We start from the raw sequence: 18,757 nt of genomic DNA on the forward strand, positions 1-18,757 counted from the left end.
CACCTCTGAAGAATGCATCCTCAGCAATAAGAGGGGTCTGAGTGTACTCTAGGCTTCAGATCAGCTGAAGATTGCTCTTGTGGTATGAGAAAGCTTGTGAACCCTTTAGAATTTTCTCTATTTCTGCGTAAGTATCATCTAAAATGTGATCAGGTCTTCACGTAAGTACTAAACTAGATAAAGGGAACCTAATTAAATAAATAATACAAAAACATTATACTTTTTCATTAATTTATTCAGAAAAATGATCCAATATTACATGTATTTTTTGGAAAAGGTATGTGAACCTTTGCTTTCAGTAACTGGTGTGAACCCTTTGTATAGTAGTAATTTCAACCAAACGTTTCCAGTAACTGTTCATCAGTCCTGCATGTTGGCTTGGAGGAATTTTAGACAATTCCTCATTATAAAACTTTTTCAGTTCATCAATATTTCTGGGATACCAAAACATGAATTTTCTTCTTTTTAAACCATTCTGTTGTTGATTTACTCTTGTATTTTAGATCATTGTCTTGTTGCATTATCCAACTTCTATTAAGCTTCAGGTGACAGACTGCTGCCCTGACATTTTCCTGTAATATGTCTTGATACAATTTTGAATTCATTCTTCCCTCAACATTTGCAAGCTGTCCAGGCCCTGAGACAACAAAGCAGCCCCAAACCATGATGCTCCTTCCACCATGTTGGTGTGCAATGCCCTTTTTCTTCCAAACATAGCGGTGTGCATTGCTGCCAAAAAGTTCAACTTTTGTTTCATCTATCCATAGAACACAGAACATTGTCCCACAAGCATTGTGGAACATCCAGGTGGTCTTTTTGCAAACTTGAGACCTGTCGTAATGTTTTTGTTTTGGAGAGCAATGGTTTTCTCTGTGGTGTCCTTCCATGAACACCATTCTTCAGTGTTTTCCTTATAGTGGACACATGAACAGAGGACTTTAGCAAGTTCTAGAGATCTCTGCAGATCTTTTGCTGTTACCCTTGGGTTCCTTTACACCTTCAGTATTGCACATTGTGCTTTTGGTATGATCTTTGCAGGATGCCCACTCCTAAGAAGAGTAGCAACGATACTGAGTTTCCTTCATTTGTAGCCAATTTCTCTTACTTTGGACTGATGAACACTCAGGTCTTTAGAAATACTCTGTAGCCTTTTTCAGCTTCGTAGATCTCTGCATTTCTAAAGGCCTCTGCAAGTTGTTTTGATCGAGCCATGGTGCACATGAACAAATCTTTCTTGAGAAGAGTAGGCCTGACTTTGTGACTATTTTGTAGGGCAGGGCACCTCTGCAAACCACACCTGCAATCTCATCTCATTGATTGGTGCACCTGACTGCAGATAGCTTTTGTAGAATGCTTTATCCCAGAGGTTCACATACTTTATTGAACCTAGACTGTGAAGAAGTAGTGTGTCCGTTATTAGTTTAGGCAGTTTGTGTTTGTCTATTACTGTGACTTAGATGAAGATCAAACCACATTTTATGAGTATTAGTGCAGAAAACCATATAATTGCAGAGGGTTCGCAAACTTTTTCTTACAATTGTATATGCTTGTTTTACTTGGCAATGCTGAGGGTGACAGTAAGCTTATGTCTATTTATCTACCATTTAAAGAACCTGGGGGCTCTAAAGGGATATTTGGGGCGGGGGGGCAATCTTCCTATAGGTACTGTGATTCTACCTAGTTTAGATACACCAGCATCACCTGCATCAGGACACACATAATGTCTCACTTTCCCCATGGCCCCAATTACCTTAAGGTTATATTATGTTTTTTTTCAAGTGGTACTGTATAAGGATTAGCAGAGTTTTGCTCATTGTACATATTGCTCCTAGGCATCTAATCAGCATCACTAAGAACATACCTGACAATATCCTGGTACTGTTTAAACCCTCAAACACTGTATCACTTCATTGATATATCTCCTGGTCAGAGTGCTTATGTTCAAGGTGCAAAATCAGATGTGTAATTTTGGTGTTCAGTGACAAATGAACTTTTGGGAAGTTTGGAAGAAGGATAATAACAGGATAGCCATAGTCTGCATCAAAAATGGCTCTTGAGATGATGTAATCCATGCGGAAATTAATGGTACGCTCTATCAGGTCAACAGCAGGTGTGATTTCTCTGGGTCTTCAATCTGCTCTAGACCATCTGGACAGCACAGTTACATCAAGCTGCTGTTCATTGACCACAGTTCGGCATTCAGCACCGCAGTTATCCTGTCCAAAACCATAATCAAGCTTCAAGACCTAGACTTCTGTACTTCCCTCATTAGCAGAGTCAGTGAGGGTTGCTAACAATATCTCCTCCTTAACGACCATCAAATGGGTTGTATCGTAAGACTGCATGCACTACACCCTGTTCTATTCTCTATGCACACATAACTTGGCTAAGAGATATCTCCAATGTTATATACACATTTGCTGACATCAGCATTGTTGGGTGAATCACAGGCGGTGACGAGTCAATGTACAGGAATGAGATAGGTCCCATGTATGAGTTGTAACATTGCTCAATGTCATTAAGGCTAGAGAACTGATTGTGGGCTTCAGGAAGGCTAAGGAGAGTAAACCTGCTTCAGTCAATATTAGGGGGTCAGCAATGGAGAGAATTCTTTTAAATTCCTAAGTATTAACACATTGAATGATCAGTCCTGGGCCCAGCACATGCGATCACAAGGAAGGTGAACCAGCATCTTTTTCTTTGCGTCAGAGGTTCTTGTCACCAAACACTCTAACAAGCTTCTACAGATGTACTGCTGAAAGCATTCTGACTGGTCTGGTACAGCAATTTGGATGCTAGTATCTGTAGCATGTGCGCCCTCAAAGATCTCCACCATCTGGGCCATGCCACCTTCTCACAGCTACATTGTGCAGGAAGTATAGAAGCCTGAAGATCCACACCACCTAGTTCAAAAGCAGCAACTTCTCTTCAACTATTGGGTTCTTGAATCAATCAGCAAACCCTCATCACTATAGTTCAGCAGCACTATGACCATCACTTTGATCACCATGCACAATAGTACCTTTTTTTTTGTTCTAATTGTGTATAATTAATATTTTTCTTGCGAACGCTGCTTTTGTGATGCTATGTGCCTGTGATACTGCTGCAAGTAAATTTTTCATTGCACTTGTGCATACACGCACTTATAATAAACTTGACTTTGACTTGGACGATAGAAGAATTATGATCAGAGTGCATAGCTCCCAAAGGATTACAGACCTTGGAAAAAAATCCAAGATTGCATCGCCAAGTAGGCAAATGTGGTTGAGTTTAATGAGGCAAGTCAAGATGAAGTGGAAGAGATACTAGAATTGCATATCAGAGTTTATAAATTAGGATTTATAAATAAATCTTGTTGAATACTTAGATTCATATGTCTTTTAATTGAGATACTTGAGCTCTGGAATGGAACTTCAGTTTTATTATTGAAACTGGTGAGCTGTGTTTTTTCAGTTCCATTCACCTAATGATATTGTCAAGAATACCTGAAAATGATAGCTTAGGGTCTTGGAGGCTGTTTTGTACACACTGCTATAAAAATTACCTTTGTACATCACAACTTTTTTTTTATGTTTCACTTTTAAAGATGGTTTCCCGGTGATGGCTGTTGGTAGTCACATGGGTCACATTGGACTATGGGATTTGGAGGAGAAGAAACTGATTAGCCAGATGAGAGAAACTCACACGACAGCAGTTTCAGGACTGACGTTTGTTCATGGCGAGCCACTTCTCATTACTACTGGTGAAGACAATGCGATTCGGGTATAGTTCTTGTGCTATTATTGTCATCAGATTATCGTGTATATAGAAAATATTCTTTTTGAAAACGAGTAATTCTGGCAATATGAAACCATAATCTAGTTGAATGGAAGAACTATTTTGAGAGTGTAGTTAATTATTTCTATATTTGTAAACCTACTGTGGTATAATGTGATCTTACTTTGGCATGCAATAATGTTAGGGAAATGGCAAGAGAATCAAAGGGGAATTAATAGTTTGAATGAATGGAAGAAAGTAAAGTGCAGGGCCATAAGGAACTAAGGAAGGGAAGAATTGAACTGATGGGGATTGCTCTGCTGAGAGTCAGTATGATTCTGGTTAGCTGAATGGACTTGTGTGTTGTGCTTTGTAAACAAAAATATGAGCTTTTATGCATACCTGAGAGGGTACATAAGATGTGATTTAACATGGCCAGGGAGGTTGAGAGAATGTGGGATTAAGGTAATGAAGTAGATTGTCAATTATAATTATGTTGAATGTTGGAGCATTATTATGTTTCTCAGTCATCAGAAAATTCCCAAAATTGAAGCTCAGCCCTTCAAAAAGGGTGGAAACTTTTGAGCAGGGATGAACTGCAAGCAAAATAAATCAAGAACCAACAATTTTGCATTCAAAGGAAATGCATATATGGCCAGATACAGTTAAAGCTTTATCGACGTGATAGAGAAAATGACAGAGCCTTGGGTATGGAAAAGCATTTTACAAGAATATCTTAGTTGTTAACTATTCAGTCTCCTTTTAGTAGCCAGCTAAGCTAGAGAATAGGATGGTACAATACTTTTGGTGAGGAAAAGCTCAGCATAGGCTGTTTTTGTAAGAAAAACATGAAGCTTTGTTTTGTGGTCAGGTCTGGATTTTTGATGCTCCAGGAGGTGGTGGTCGCATCTTACGATACCGCATGGGACACAGAGCCCCTCCAACCAAAATAAAATATCATGGATCTGATGGGCAAAACATTCTTAGCTCTGGTAAGATTGCCTTTTGCTTGCATGTGTAGTCTGATTTTATGGAAATCTTTATTTTATAGAGTTGATATACATTTTGTCAAAATATACATAATGTGAATGGAATAAACCAAAACTGCTAGAAGTACCACACAAAATAGTAATATTGATTTAATTTTATCTTTTACTTTAAAGTGTGCCATTCAAAGTAAATTTATTACACCTTGTAATTGAAAACTCACTGGAAGCAATTTTGTATTGATTATTTTTCCATGTCATTAACAAACCAACTGCATAAAATCTTGCACTGGACAATTGCAAGATTTGCAAGCTACAGTGTAAAGGATTAGCCACAGTGTTCATAAACTACTGGTTGCCTGCAATCTGACATCAAGAGATGAAAGCTATTCCTTGTGTGGAATTTTGAGGTCAATGGTGAGGAGAAGGAGAAGATGGAGGCACGACACAGCGCGCACGGCCTCTCCGGTGAATGATATCTGTAATCTGTCAAGTAGGGTACCATGCACAATTCTGATTTGATGGAGACAGAGGAACATCTGGAGAAACTTCTGAAATGTCCGCTTCACTGCCTCTGCTACTGTGTGGTAACTGGAATCTCCGGGGCAGAAGGCCCTGAGTCCTTGGCTTTGCTTGTTTCGGCAGCTGGGGCAAGGTCGATGGCGCTCAGGAGGCTGTATCGGAGGGGCTGGTTGGAGGCTCGAAGTTTTCGGATGGATGGACTCAGTGTCGGCTGTGGTCGGCTGCTTCCAAGGCATCAGCAGTTGTCGGTGCCTGGAGGTTTATGGCAGGGAGTTTCTCCCATTTGCCGCCTGCTGTTGGGGTCTCGGGAGTCGATCGGGACTTGAGACTTTTTTTTACCATGCCCATGGTCTGTTCTTTATCAAATTATGGTATTGCTTTGCACTGCTGTAACTATATGTTATAATTATGTGGTTCTGTCAGTGTTAGTCTTTGGTTTGTCCTGTTTTTCTGTGATATCACTCTGGAGGAACATTGTATCATTTCTTAATGCATGTATGCATTTCTAAATGACAATAAACGAGGACTGAGTGTTCTCATAATCTAATCTAATCTAAATGTGGTTGCTTTGTTGCAAACCGAAAGTACTGGATGATGATTGTTATTCCAGAATTTATTCTGTACTGAATACTGGACATGCTGAGCTCAGTAATAAGGAGTACACTACTGTAATCTACTGTACTTGGTACTTTTGTTATGTGGGGTAAATGGCTTTTATAACCTTTTGATCTTTATTTTCTTTTAAATATGGGCATATTTCCTCAAGTTTCACTTTTGTTTTTAAATATAGGACAAGATGGAACTTTACAGTCATTTTCCACTATTCATGAAAGTTCTAATAAGAGTTTGGGTCAAGGTAAGTATTGTTACACGGTATGAATATATTACAGGTGTCTTTCATCTGCATAATTAAAACAGGCTATCAGTTCTTTAAAGAGCAGTAAAATGCTTCTCTTCACTTTACTGACCAATTCACATTTTTCTAAAATTTTATCTTACATTATCTAAACTTAGAGCTGTTAGTAATTTTTCCTTCTCTTGCCTTGTCTCATGATCTTTCCTGCTAGGAAATGTTCCAAAAATGTTTTGTTGACAAAGGAAAAATAGTTGAAAAAATGTACATTTGCTATTTCCTTGAGGATCCTATGAGCTGATACAAAATTGATATATGTGAAAAGAAAACCTGTTGATTTAAAAGGAATGCTGAATAATGAATATTTTATGTTGCTGAGAGAGACGAGATGTAAATTTTTTTGAAGTGCTGTGAAGTTTCAGTTAATACGGTTATTTTTTGACCAATTTTTCACCCAGTTGCATATCCCTGGATTGTAATTTCAGCCGAGAATGTATTCAATAACTGAGCATCTATATTAGTCCTAAATACCTGATCCCTCATCCAGCGATTGAGTCCCCAGTTTATGACTCTGGCCAGGGGATATCACCAGAGCATTTACATTGTCCAGACAGTTCAGTCTTTTTTACCCCCATCTTTAATAATCACTCTGCATGAAATAAATGCCTTATTCCAAAATTACTAAGTTGAATATTTGTTGTATCATCCCATGGAATCACGTTCTCCCTTAGACACAGAGACCATACCCGCTACACTGCTCCAGGTGTAGTTATGCAAAGACCTGTACAATCAGAAGAGTCATGGAGATGTATAGCACAGAAAGGAGCCATTCGGTCCACCACACCCATTTCAAACTTTTTGCCTAGATAGGCACTAATTCCATTTGCCTGTGTAACGCTCAGCTATACTGGCTCGTATATGTATAGGGGAAGTCCCGCCCGGCACCGGCCTGAATGCTTCCCGCTGGGTCAGTTGCTGGACCACTGTCACCCAAATCAATCCCAAACGTCAATCATCAGCCAGCACACACAGTACGTTGTACCAAGTACACTTTATAGATATTACTAAGTCTATGAAATTAATATCAGTTCGATACAGAAAAGGAAGTAATGGGGGGAAAAAAAGGCGCCAGACTTATCAAAGTCCAAGTTCTTCGTGCACAAGTTGGAGCTCAGAAATTCCTGGCGACCACCCGGACCCTGTCGACTCGCGGCTCGGGACCACCCGGAGTGATCGACCGGAGCCTTTCTGCACGCCCGCCGTCCTCTTGTCTCTCCGTCTCTTCTCCGACTTCCCGCCAAACACCCCTGTCCCCAATCATGAGACAGCATTATCATCCGAAAAAAAACGATACATTAACACCCATTGGCTAATAGCACCCTGCTCTCTGTGTTAACCCAAGCAAATGTCTAGCTAGAGACTTTCTCAGCATTTAATATAACATAGAAGCCATTTTAATCCACATAGGCAGCAATTTAAAAGATTAACATAAAGAAGCCATTTTAAATTTAACATACAAAGAAGAGACCCCGTACACCTGTATTAGGCCACTATCCTTTTAAGCCTTGGCTACTTAATGTTCTGTCCAAGTGTCTCTTAAACATTGATTGTATGTGACTCCTTATTTTTTATAAAGTACTTGTATGACATTTTCTTAAATGCTTTTTGAAAATCTAGGTACATTATAACTAACATTTTTCTACTCTGTTTTATATTTTGGAAACAAAAAATTTAGGTTAAGAATTCCGTTCAGTGGAATATTTTTTGGAACATGTTTTCATTTACTTAATGAATTCCAGGATTTTTTTTAATAAGTAGAGTAGACATGTATCAATAAAGCAACACACACAAAATGCTGGTGGAACGCAGCAGGCCAGGCAGCATCTATAGGAAGAGGTACAGTCGACATTTCAGGCCGAGACTCTTCGTTAGGACTAACTGGAAGAAAAGATAGTAAGAGATTTGAGAGGGGGAGGGTGAGGGATGGAGCTAATAGCTGGAAAGTTGATTGGCAAAAGGGATACAAGGCTGGAGAAGGGGGAGGATCATGGGACGGGAGGCCTAGGGAGAAAGAAAAGGCCATGCAACATTTATGGGAAAGAGTACAGTCAAAGCTTCGAGCCGAGATCCTTCAGCATGTCTGTATTCTGTAGAGCCAGAATGCATTAAAGAAAAAGGAATTTTGCTGTGCCAACTAAATATTGAAGTGGAAAGAAGCAATCCCAAAACTTGCTATATTGGAAAACTCTACATGCTTTCAATTCTGTCTATGTATATCTATAATTTTCTTTGTTCGGTCATTAGCAGATTTTTGTTTAGCTTGAATTCTCTCCCCAAACATCAAGTTCTTTACCCTCCTCTGTGACATGCCTTGAAATGTACCATCTTAACCAAGCATTTTGATTACTTATACTGGTATTATCTTGTGTCTCAACTCAAACATTGTTTGATAGAGTGCTTTTAAAGTATTTTGGACTTTTTACTTCAGTTCTCATTGTTTTCAAATTGAGGACCTTGCACTTAATTCATTCATTCAGAAGGTGAGCTAGAAGTCCAGAGTGCAAACTGGATGTAAGACCAGAAGCAGGAGTGTGGGTTGTAGGCCAAGGGTACGCCCGAGTTGAGGTTGCGGGTCCATTAGACTGGAGTCAGGAATGTTGGGTAGGTTTATGGAAAATTTGCACAACCAAAATCATAAGGATCCCGGCTGAACAGTTGATTTATGTTTCTGCAAAATATTAATTTGGTAAGTTTTGCATAAAAGGTGCAATTTGTGCTTAAAAATAATTTCTGCAATTTTCCTTTGGAAAGGCTGTGTGTCCATCCCTTGTAAATGGAAATTGGAAATGGTGCCAAGTGGTGTATTATTTCATAATTGAATGATACCACAGAAGGAAATTGGTGGTAGAATGCTCCAGAGTACACTTCTTTATTACCAAAGTAATTGCTGGGGGAAGATATTCAAGCTCTCCTTCAGTCAAGATTGTTTCCTAAGAACAGTAGACCTTCATTGCAACAACAATGACTTTATCATCTAGAAAGTACACTGCTGAACAATAATGTTATTTTATGCAGAATGGTGAATTAATTGTTGATTAAATCATAAAGTATTACTTTAAACAGTGATTAGGATAAGGAAGCAGATATTAAAGAGAAAATTAAAATCCAAAAAAGTCTGTAGATGCTGGAATGTGAAATATAATCAGAAGTAGTTCAAGCCCAAAGTATTTTGTTACACTTGATACTGGAAATGTTGCTCAGACGGAATGATCAACATTTAGAAAGCAGCTCCCACTAAATGAGATGCATATTTGGCTGTATAGGTCATTGATCCTCTGACTTGAAGGATCGAATGGCTTTCCTTATCTGCGGTCATGAATCAAATCATTTATTTGACTTTTTGGCCATAGATGAGTGTGAAAGGAAGAATGGGTCAAAATAGCAGCTGAGTTAATATTATGGTATTATTTCCCTTTAGAAATATGCAGTTGGAGATTTCATAACATGTTTTTTTTGTCTCTTCAAGGGCGTATGAACAAAAAGAAAATTAAAACCAGAGGGGTGAATTATGAATTAATGAATCTACCTCCAATTACTACATTTGCTTCAGGTAACTGTATGTCAATTCAAATACTGTTTTCCTGATCTGGGATGGGATGATTGGCCTTACTGCTTGAACGCTTGGAGTTAGAACTTTCACCTTATCCAAAATTTAGCTGGGGTAAATTGTTAGATAAAACAAAGCTCAAATTATGTATATGCACATACAGCTTTGAGGTTCATTTTCTTGTGACCGTACACAGTAAATCTAAGAAACACAACAGATTCATTGAAAGGCTGCACCCAAGAAGACAGACAACAACGAATGTGCAGAAGAAAACAGACTGTGCAAATACAAAAGAGAGAAATATATAAGCAATAAATATCAAAAACATGAAATGAAGTCCATAGGTTGTGAGAACAGTTCAGTGGAATTGACTGGGTTATTCCCTCTGGTTCAAGAGCCTGTTAATTGAGTCGTAATAAACGTTCCTGAACCTTGCGGTGTCAGTCCTGAAGGCAGCAGAAAGAGAGCATGGCTTTGATGGTAGAGGTCCTTGATGGATTCTGTTTTCCTGCCACAGTACTGTCTAGATGTGCTCAGTGGTGGGGTGGGCTTTACCAGTGATGGACTGGGCCATATCCACTACTTTTTGTTGGCTTTTCTGTTCAATGGTGTAAGTGTTTCCATTCCAGGCTGTGATGCAACCAGTCAATATTTGTCCAAGTTTTGATGTCATGCTGAATCTTTGCAAACTTCTGAGGAAGTAGAGACACTGCTGTGCTTTCTTTATAATTGTAATCTGTCCTGGAAATAATATTCTCTGAAGTGCAGTGTATGTCCTTTACTGTATTTGAATGTCTTTGAAGCTTCTTACAAGTAACTTCAAAAACTTTCAAATAATTTTTGTATTTGAATGTATTTTTATCTTTGAATATGTTTCCGTTGTAACTCATGAATTTATTCTGAATGTTTATGGTAGAAACCGCACGTCAGAGTGATTGGGATGGAATTATTGCTTGTCATCAAGGAAGCCTAATCAGTACAACGTGGAACTACCAGAAAACCTCAATGGGAGCACACAAATTTGAGCCTCCAAGATTTAAGAAAGGGAATGACCAGAATGTTTATGCCACAGTACGTATTTTTACACTGTTTATTCCAGTTCAACTAGCTCTCTGTATCCATAACAAGTTAGTGCAAGTTCAGACAGCCGGATGATTGTGAAACCATGCACAAATTAAAATAACTTCACCAACTGTACCTTTACTATATTATTGCACAATGATCAAACATTTATTTGGAGTATTGTTTGTGCCCCTTAATGCAACAGCATTGACATTAATTCTAACCTATCGATCAGCTGCCCAGGTTATGTTTAAACTGAGATATCTGGTCAATTGCCCATTTGCTAATTAAGTTCAAAAAGCCATTGGAAGTTATGTAATCCAATCAAAAATGAGAAAATCTGCAAATGCTGCAAATCCGAGCAACGCACGCAAAATGCTGGAGGAACTCAGCAGCCAGGCAGCATCTATGGAAAAGAGTAAAGAGTTGACATTTTGGGCCAAGACCCTTCATCAGGACTGGAAAAGAAGGGGAGAAGTCAAAGTAAGAAGTTGGGGGAGTGGAGGAAGAAATACAAGTTAGTAGGTGATAGGTGAAACTAGGAGAGTGTAAGTGCTCAGCAAAGTGGTCGCCCAATCTACGTTGGGTCTCACTGATACAAAGAGGAGGTGTAGCACTTGTTCGGTTTGCAAGGATAAGTGTCAGGAGGGAGATCAGTGGGGAGGGCCAAATGGACAAGGGAGTCACGTAGAGAGCAATCCCTGGGGAAAGCAGGAAGTGGGTGGGGGGGAAGGAAGATGTGCTTTTGGTGGTGGGATCCTGTTGAAGCTGGTGGAAGTTACAGAAAATTATGTTCTAGATGCGGAGGCTAGTGGGGTTGTAGGTGAGGACAAGAGGAACCTTATCCCTGGTGGGGTGGCTGGAGGATGGGGTGAGGACAGATGTGCACGAAATGGAAGAGATGCTGGTGAGGGCAGCATAAATAGTGGAGGAAGGGAAATTGAGAGAAGGGGATAGCACATTTACAAGTAACAGGACGGGAAAAGTTGTAGTCCAGGTAACTGTGAGAATCAGTGGGTTTATAAAAGATATCAGTAGATAAGCCGTCTCCAGAGAAGGACAGAGAGATCGAGAAAGGGGAGGGAGGTGTTGGAAATGGACCAGGTAAACCAGGGCAGGGTGGAAGCTGGAGGCAAAGTTGAAGTCAACAGGCTCTACATGGTGCAGGAAGCAGCGCCAATGCAGTCATCTTGGAACATAAGGCAAGCATAGCAGGGACTCGTGAGTGCCCATGCTACAGCTTTTGTTTGAAGGAAGTGGGAGGAGCTGAAGGAGAAATTATTGAGAGTGAGAACCAGTTCTGCTAGACAGAGGAGAGTGGTGGTGGAAGGGAACTGGTGGGTCTGGTGTCCAGAAAGAAATGGAGAGCTTTGAGGCCTTCCTGTTGGGGATAGAGGATGTACAGGGACTGGACATCCATAATGAAAATAAGATGATCAGGGCCAGGGAACTTTAAAAAAAAAAAAAATCGAGAGTGTGTGAAGTGTCATGGATGAGGGTAGGAAGGGGCTGAACTAGGGGGGCTAAAACTGAGATGAGGTATTGCAGATATGAGTTCAGTGGGGCAGGAACAAGCAGAAACAATGGGTCTTCCTGGACAAGCAGGTTCGTGGATCTTGGGTATGAGATAGAAACGGGAGGTGTGGGGTGAAGGAGCTATGAGGTTGGTGGCAGCAGATGGGAGATCCTTGGAGTTAATAAGGTCAGTGATGGTGTGGGAGACAATGGCCTAGTGCTCACTCCTCAGTGCAGTCCTGTTCGAGGAGTAAGTAAAAGGTGTCTGACAGTAATGTAATATGTTTTTGCATCATGTTTAATATCATCCTTAATCTGATCAATAAATATTCTTTTTACCCATTTCTACCTCAGTATTTTCCTGTATAAGGCAGTTGTCAAACATAAAAATTAATTTGTAGAATAAAGTTAAATAAAATTCACAGAAGAATAAACTACTGTATTGGCATTGTTCATAACTAAACGATTTATCCAAAAGAGTTCTGATGTATATTGTCCTTGTAGTTTTGAGTCTCAAGGCTGTCCATTTCAAATTCTGACCTGCATTAAATTGAAATTAATTTCTTTTGGGGTCAGAAGGCTAAGGACTTACAGGCAAGTGATGGAATGAAAACCTTCGTCATTCTGTCTTGGGTCCACTACCAAAATGTGATCTCATATGGTCAACTTGCATGATCATTCTCCCAGGCCTTTCCACTATTATCTTGTTCAGTTGTGAATGCTATTCTTAATTCCACAGCTAGAGTCAGAGCATCTAAGATGGTATATGAAATGTTCATTGCATCATTGATTATTTAAATCTTGTGCTGTTAGTTAAAAGTGGAAACTAGAATGCAACCAGTCACAGCAGGCTGGGCAAGAGTACAAATTATCAAACTTTTCTCCATCCTGTTAGGTGTGTGTGTTTTTTTTTGCTTGTATGCACAAGATTGTTAGTTCTATATAATTACCCTTTATTTCCTGGCAACTAATTAATTCATCAATTCCTGCCAAAAATTTGGTAGTTATTTCTTCAAGTAGTTTCATCTTCTGTACACTTGATTCATCTTCCATAGTTATAGTCTGAAAATATCTAGATAACTCTTTGGAAGTGGGAAACATGGGGTGTGGGGAGGGGTGCAGAGAACTAGTAAAAGAACTCTTTGCAAAACATAAGAAATAGCTGGAGTAGGCAATTTGGCCTGTTGATCCTGCTCTGCCATTCAATAAGATCATGACTGATCTGGCCATGTACTTACTGTTCTCTACCTCCCTGCACCTTTTCCTCATAATCATTCATTTCTTTTCTAATGGTGTTTTAGGCATATTTAATGAGGTCGTTTCTACAGCCGCCTTTGGCAAAGAATTCTATAGATTCCGTACTCAATGGGAAATGCATTTACCCCTCATCTCCATCCTAAATCTATGCCCCTGAGTCTTCACCTAAATTTTTTTTGTAGACTTTTGTTTGATCTCCTTACAATCTCTTGAAGTGGGATTGAGCTTGTTTTTCACTGAAAATTTCAGCTATCGTGAAATGTTTCTGGATCAAATTCTGTGATTATACCAACTCTAACTTTGTGCTATTAATACATGGGGATGCTTTCCGGGCTGGTAACTTCTTGACCATGCTTTTATGCATTGAGTTGCTGTCGCATGATTGGTTGATTAGTTGTTTGCATTAATGAGCAGGTGTACCTAACAATGTGGCCTCTGAGTATAAATGTATTTTTCTGCCAATATAACACATTGATGTGTTCATTCCATTGGAGCTCAGCTCTGAATTGAGGGTTTGGAGATACCTCACTAAGATGTTTCTTTAACAGTATAGAATTCTTCCTGTGGATAGTCTCGGGGCCCGGTAATCGATCACTTTTAAAGTAGATTTCAGGGTATTAATAAAATAGAGGAAATTTGATGATAAGAAGGAAATTGCCTAATGTGGAAGATCACCTGTAATCTTATGGAATGATGTGGTAGGTTAGAGGGTCTAAGTGACCTCCTGTTTTGTCCCCCAGTAAGTTATTTTTAATGTTTTTATATATGCTGATTGTTATTGAATACATATGAGTGTCAAAGATGTTCATAATATTCATTGGCCTTGACTGTAATGATGGCCCTTATGATCTTAGGTCATTGACTTTGAAAGTAGTTCTGTCTGCATTGCTCCTACATTGTCCACACTGAAGTGCTGGGACCACGGTCCCAGTTGAAGACTGACCTAGGGCCCACATTGGAATAAAGAAAATAGCATGCACAAGAGGCAAACCATTTTTTGTTTTGGGACAATGAGAGATATACCTCTTTGTTTAAATAAGATTTAAAAAAATTTGGATGTTGAGGTAATTTCACAGAAAGGGATGGAAATTGCAATCTATTAATCAAAGTTGCTTGAACTCTTTAAAGAAGCTTAACAAACCTAAGTAATCAAAAATGTAATGATGAAAGTCTGCATCCTATATTAGTTTCCAGAAACCTATTGTGCATTTCATTCTTGTATGAATGTATTTTTAAAGAAAATTCAACTGCTTCATGAAGAAATTTTGTTGCTTTATTTAGGCTGTGGATATAACATCTTGTGGAAATTTTGCTATTGTTGGCCTTTCTACAGGCCACGTGGACGTGTATAATATGCAATCGGGCATCCACAGAGGACAATATGGTGAAAACAAAGGTAAGTATGAAGTTGAGGATAAAAACATAAAAAGTTTTCAGTAATCAGAAAGGGGGAGACTGATGCTGGAAATCCTGAAATTAAAAATAAACACAAAATGTTAAATTACTTTAAGTCAGATGGTATCTCTAATGAAAAGTCATTGACCTGAAATGTTAAGCCCATTTCTACATGCCTGACCTAACATTTTCTGTTTGTGTTAATAAATTGTCTGCTCTATATGAATGGTGGAAATTGAGGATGATCCCAAGTTTTGCGAGACAATATTTACATATAGTTACATAGTAATGTCAAATCACCAATTATAGCCTTCTCACTTAGCATTGTACAAAATACTCATTTTTGGCATAAACATTTTGAAGAATTGAATCATCTGTAGTCTGACATATAAGTAGGCAGTAAGTACATTAACAGTCTTATTCTCTATATTTAAACTTTATGGGGTATCATTTCAAAATGATAATTTTTACCTTTGTAGGAAGAAGAGTAGATTTCTGCAGCTCTCAATTGAAACCTACAAAGCCATTGTTTAAAAGGGGGAAAATTGAACTAATTTTACCATTCTGTTGATTCAAAGCTTTAAAAAAAATTCTTAAATAATCTGTTTATAAGGCATACAAAAGTAGTTTTTTTATTTGAAGTGTTTTGTTTTTGTGCCAACTTCTTCCCTTTCTTAATATTTTGATACAGATTACCGGCATCTGTAAAACACTTTATTCTACAGATGCTGGTAATCCTATTGTACTAAATGATAAGCATCTGATATATCATTGACATAAAGGGGACACATCTATTCAATTAAAAAAAAATTAGACAAGTAATTCAAAAAAACTTGTAGCCAAATCTCATATTTAACTTTTGTTTAAATTTTCAGACTTTTTTTTTTACAATGAAGTGAAGGAGATTCCTTTGTGTGGGTACACAATGGCACAAATTTGATTCAAAGTATGATGTATAGGCTAATCAATAGACAGTGGACAATGATTGCAGAATGCCAGTGGCATGGTCAGATGTGCTATTCCTTTTCATTCTTCCATCTAGGTGTGGTCACAGTGACCAGTTGAGAATTGGAAACATTTAATCTAATGCGACATTTCAATTACTATGTTTTGATGATTAGCCTACACATTAGACTTTGAACCAAGTCTGCATCATTGGATTTTCAGTTTAAATATATTTACATTCTTGCCATTGTGTACCCATGCAGAAGAATCCCCTAATGTAATGGGCAATTAAACGCAAGCTCAGCCTGTGAGCCCTTTGTTTTTTTTATATATTTGAATGAATATGTGAAAACAAAGATGCCTAATCTAGGTTATTTTTATCATAATTGAACACTTTTTAACTTGCCAATATTAATTACTTCAAATCAGCCAAGTTTGCAATTAATTCCAGTATCAGGTCAGAGAGCAGAAGCCCAAGTGGAGCTCCATAGATGCCCTGCAAGTTCCGCCATCACTACCACCAAACACATATTTACCCGCTCCCTTCATTTTCCGCAGGGATCACTCCCTTATCCATTCATCCCTCCAGGCACTTATCCCCGCCCATTCACCTTCTTCCCTCACTTCTATTCAATGCCCTGGAAAGTCCTTCCGGATGTATTATATCTGGTGCTCCCTCTGCAGCCTCTTCAACATCAGTGAGATGCATCGTAAATTGGGGGACTGTTTCATCAAGCACCTCCGCTCCATCTGCCAAAAGCAGAACTTCATAGTGGCCAAACATTTTAATTCCCATTCCCATTCCCGTTCCGACATGTCGATCCATGGCCTCCTTTTGTGCCATGATGAGGCCACCCTTGGGGTGGAGGAGCAACACTTTGTATGCAGGTCTGGGTAGCCTTCAACCTGATGGCATGAATGTTGATTTCCGCCCCCCCCCCGCCCCCAGTTTAAAAAAAAATTATTCTCCCCGTCTTGTATTCCCCACTCTAGCCTCTTGCCTCTTCTCACCTGCCTATCATCTCACCCTGGTACCCCCCATCCTTACTTTTCTCCTGTGGTCCACTTTCCTCTCCTATCTGATTACTTAATCTCCAGCCCTTTACCTTTCCCACTTATCTAGCTTCACTTATCACCTTCTTGCTAGTCTTCTTCCCCTTCCCCCACCTTTTTAAAATTCTGGTGTCTTCCCCCTTCCTTTGCAATCCTGAAGAAGGGTCTTGGCCCAACACATCAATTGTTCGTTCATTTCCATGGATGCTGCATGACCTGCTGAGTTCCTCCAGCATTTTGTGTGTTTTGCTTTAGATTTCCAGTATCTTCAGAATTTCTAAATGTTTATAAAAGAAGTTAATGAAATTTGGCAATAAAATCAGCATGATATACTGGAGTTCTGCTAATAATAACAATGACCAGTTTATGGAATAAAACAGTTTGTAAACAATAATACTGGGCAATAAAATAAAAAAAAAAGGTTTTCTAACTTCAGTCTGAAATATTTCCAATAAACATTTTGGGAATGACATCTGATTCCAATAAATTTGACTCCCTAGATTTTTTTTCTTCTCTTATGGAAGTTGAAGTTTGTCTTTGTGAGCGTAGTCGGTAGTTTTGGTCAGAATCAGAATCGGGTTTACTATCACCAGCATGTGACGTGAAATTTGTTAACTTAGCAGCAGCAGTTCAATGCAATACATAATCTAGCAGAGAAAGAAAATAATAATAAATAAACAAGTAAATCAATTACAGTATACATATATTGAATAGATTTTAAAAATGTGCAAAAACGGAAATACTGTATATTTAAACAAATGAGGTAGTGTCCAAAGATTCAATGTCCATTTAGGAATCGGATGGCAGAGGGAAGAAGCTGTTCCTGAATCACTGAGTGTGTGTCTTCAGGCCTTTGTACCTCCTGCCTGATGGTAACAGTGAGAAAACGGCATGCCCTTGGTGCTGGAGGTCCTTAATAATGGATGCTGCCTTTCTGAGACACTGCCCCCGAAGATGGCCTGGGTACTTTGTAGGCTAGTACCCAAGATGGAACTGACTAGATCTACAACCATCTGCAGCTTCTTTCGGTCCTGTGCAGTAGCCCCTCCATACCAGACAGTGATGCAGCCTGTCAGAATGCTCTCCACGGTACAACTATAGAAGTTTTTGAGCGTATTTGTTGACATGGCAAATCTCTTCAAACACCTAATGAAGTATAACCGCTGTCTTGCCTTCTTTATAACTACTTTGATATGTTGGAACCAAATTAGATCCTCAGAGATCTTGACACCCAAGAACTTGAAACTGCTCATTCTCTCCACTTCCCACTACTGATCCCTCTGAAGATTGATATGTGTTCTTTCGTCTTGCCCTTCTTAAAGCCTACAATCAGTTCTTTTGTCTTACTGATGTTGAGTGCCAGGTTGTTGCTGCGGCAACACTCCACTAGTTGGCATATCTCACTCATTTACACCTTCTCATCACCTCCTGAGATTCTACCAACAGCTGTAGTTGTGTTTTCCCTTTCAAAGCGTGCATAGAAGGCATTGAGTTCATCTGGTAGTGAAGCATCGCTGTCATTCTTGCTAATTGGGTTTCGCTTTGTAGGAAATAATGTCTTGCAGACCCTGCCGGAGTTGCTGTACATCCAATGTTGCTCCAACCTCGTATGAAATTGTCTCTTCGCTCTTGAAATAGCCCTCTGCAAATCATACCTGGTTTTCTGGTACAGGCCTGTGTCTGTACACTTTCCCTTTTGAATGTTTGAAAGGTGTTAGTATTCAGAGGAAACAGAGTGATTCACAGTTAACATTCAGACTCAGCATGGTCTTCGCAAGGAAGATAGTATGTTATTCATTGGAAGAG

The 18,757-nt window shown here is 39.1% G+C and overlaps 1 protein-coding gene across 1 annotated transcript in view; it reads left to right on the plus strand.

The window, feature by feature from the left end:
- Window positions 1-18,757, plus strand: part of wdr36 (WD repeat domain 36) — a 78,298-nt gene that overhangs the window by 33,301 nt on the left and 26,240 nt on the right. The window contains exons 8-13 of the mRNA XM_063068641.1: window positions 3,587-3,762; window positions 4,628-4,748; window positions 6,055-6,120; window positions 9,644-9,727; window positions 10,641-10,795; window positions 14,840-14,954. Coding sequence (XP_062924711.1) covers window positions 3,587-3,762; window positions 4,628-4,748; window positions 6,055-6,120; window positions 9,644-9,727; window positions 10,641-10,795; window positions 14,840-14,954 — 717 coding nt within the window. The remainder of the gene's footprint in view (window positions 1-3,586; window positions 3,763-4,627; window positions 4,749-6,054; window positions 6,121-9,643; window positions 9,728-10,640; window positions 10,796-14,839; window positions 14,955-18,757) is intronic.

Source organism: Mobula hypostoma, chromosome 16 (assembly GCF_963921235.1).
Source record: "Mobula hypostoma chromosome 16, sMobHyp1.1, whole genome shotgun sequence".
Classification (NCBI taxonomy): Eukaryota; Metazoa; Chordata; class Chondrichthyes; order Myliobatiformes; family Myliobatidae; genus Mobula; species Mobula hypostoma.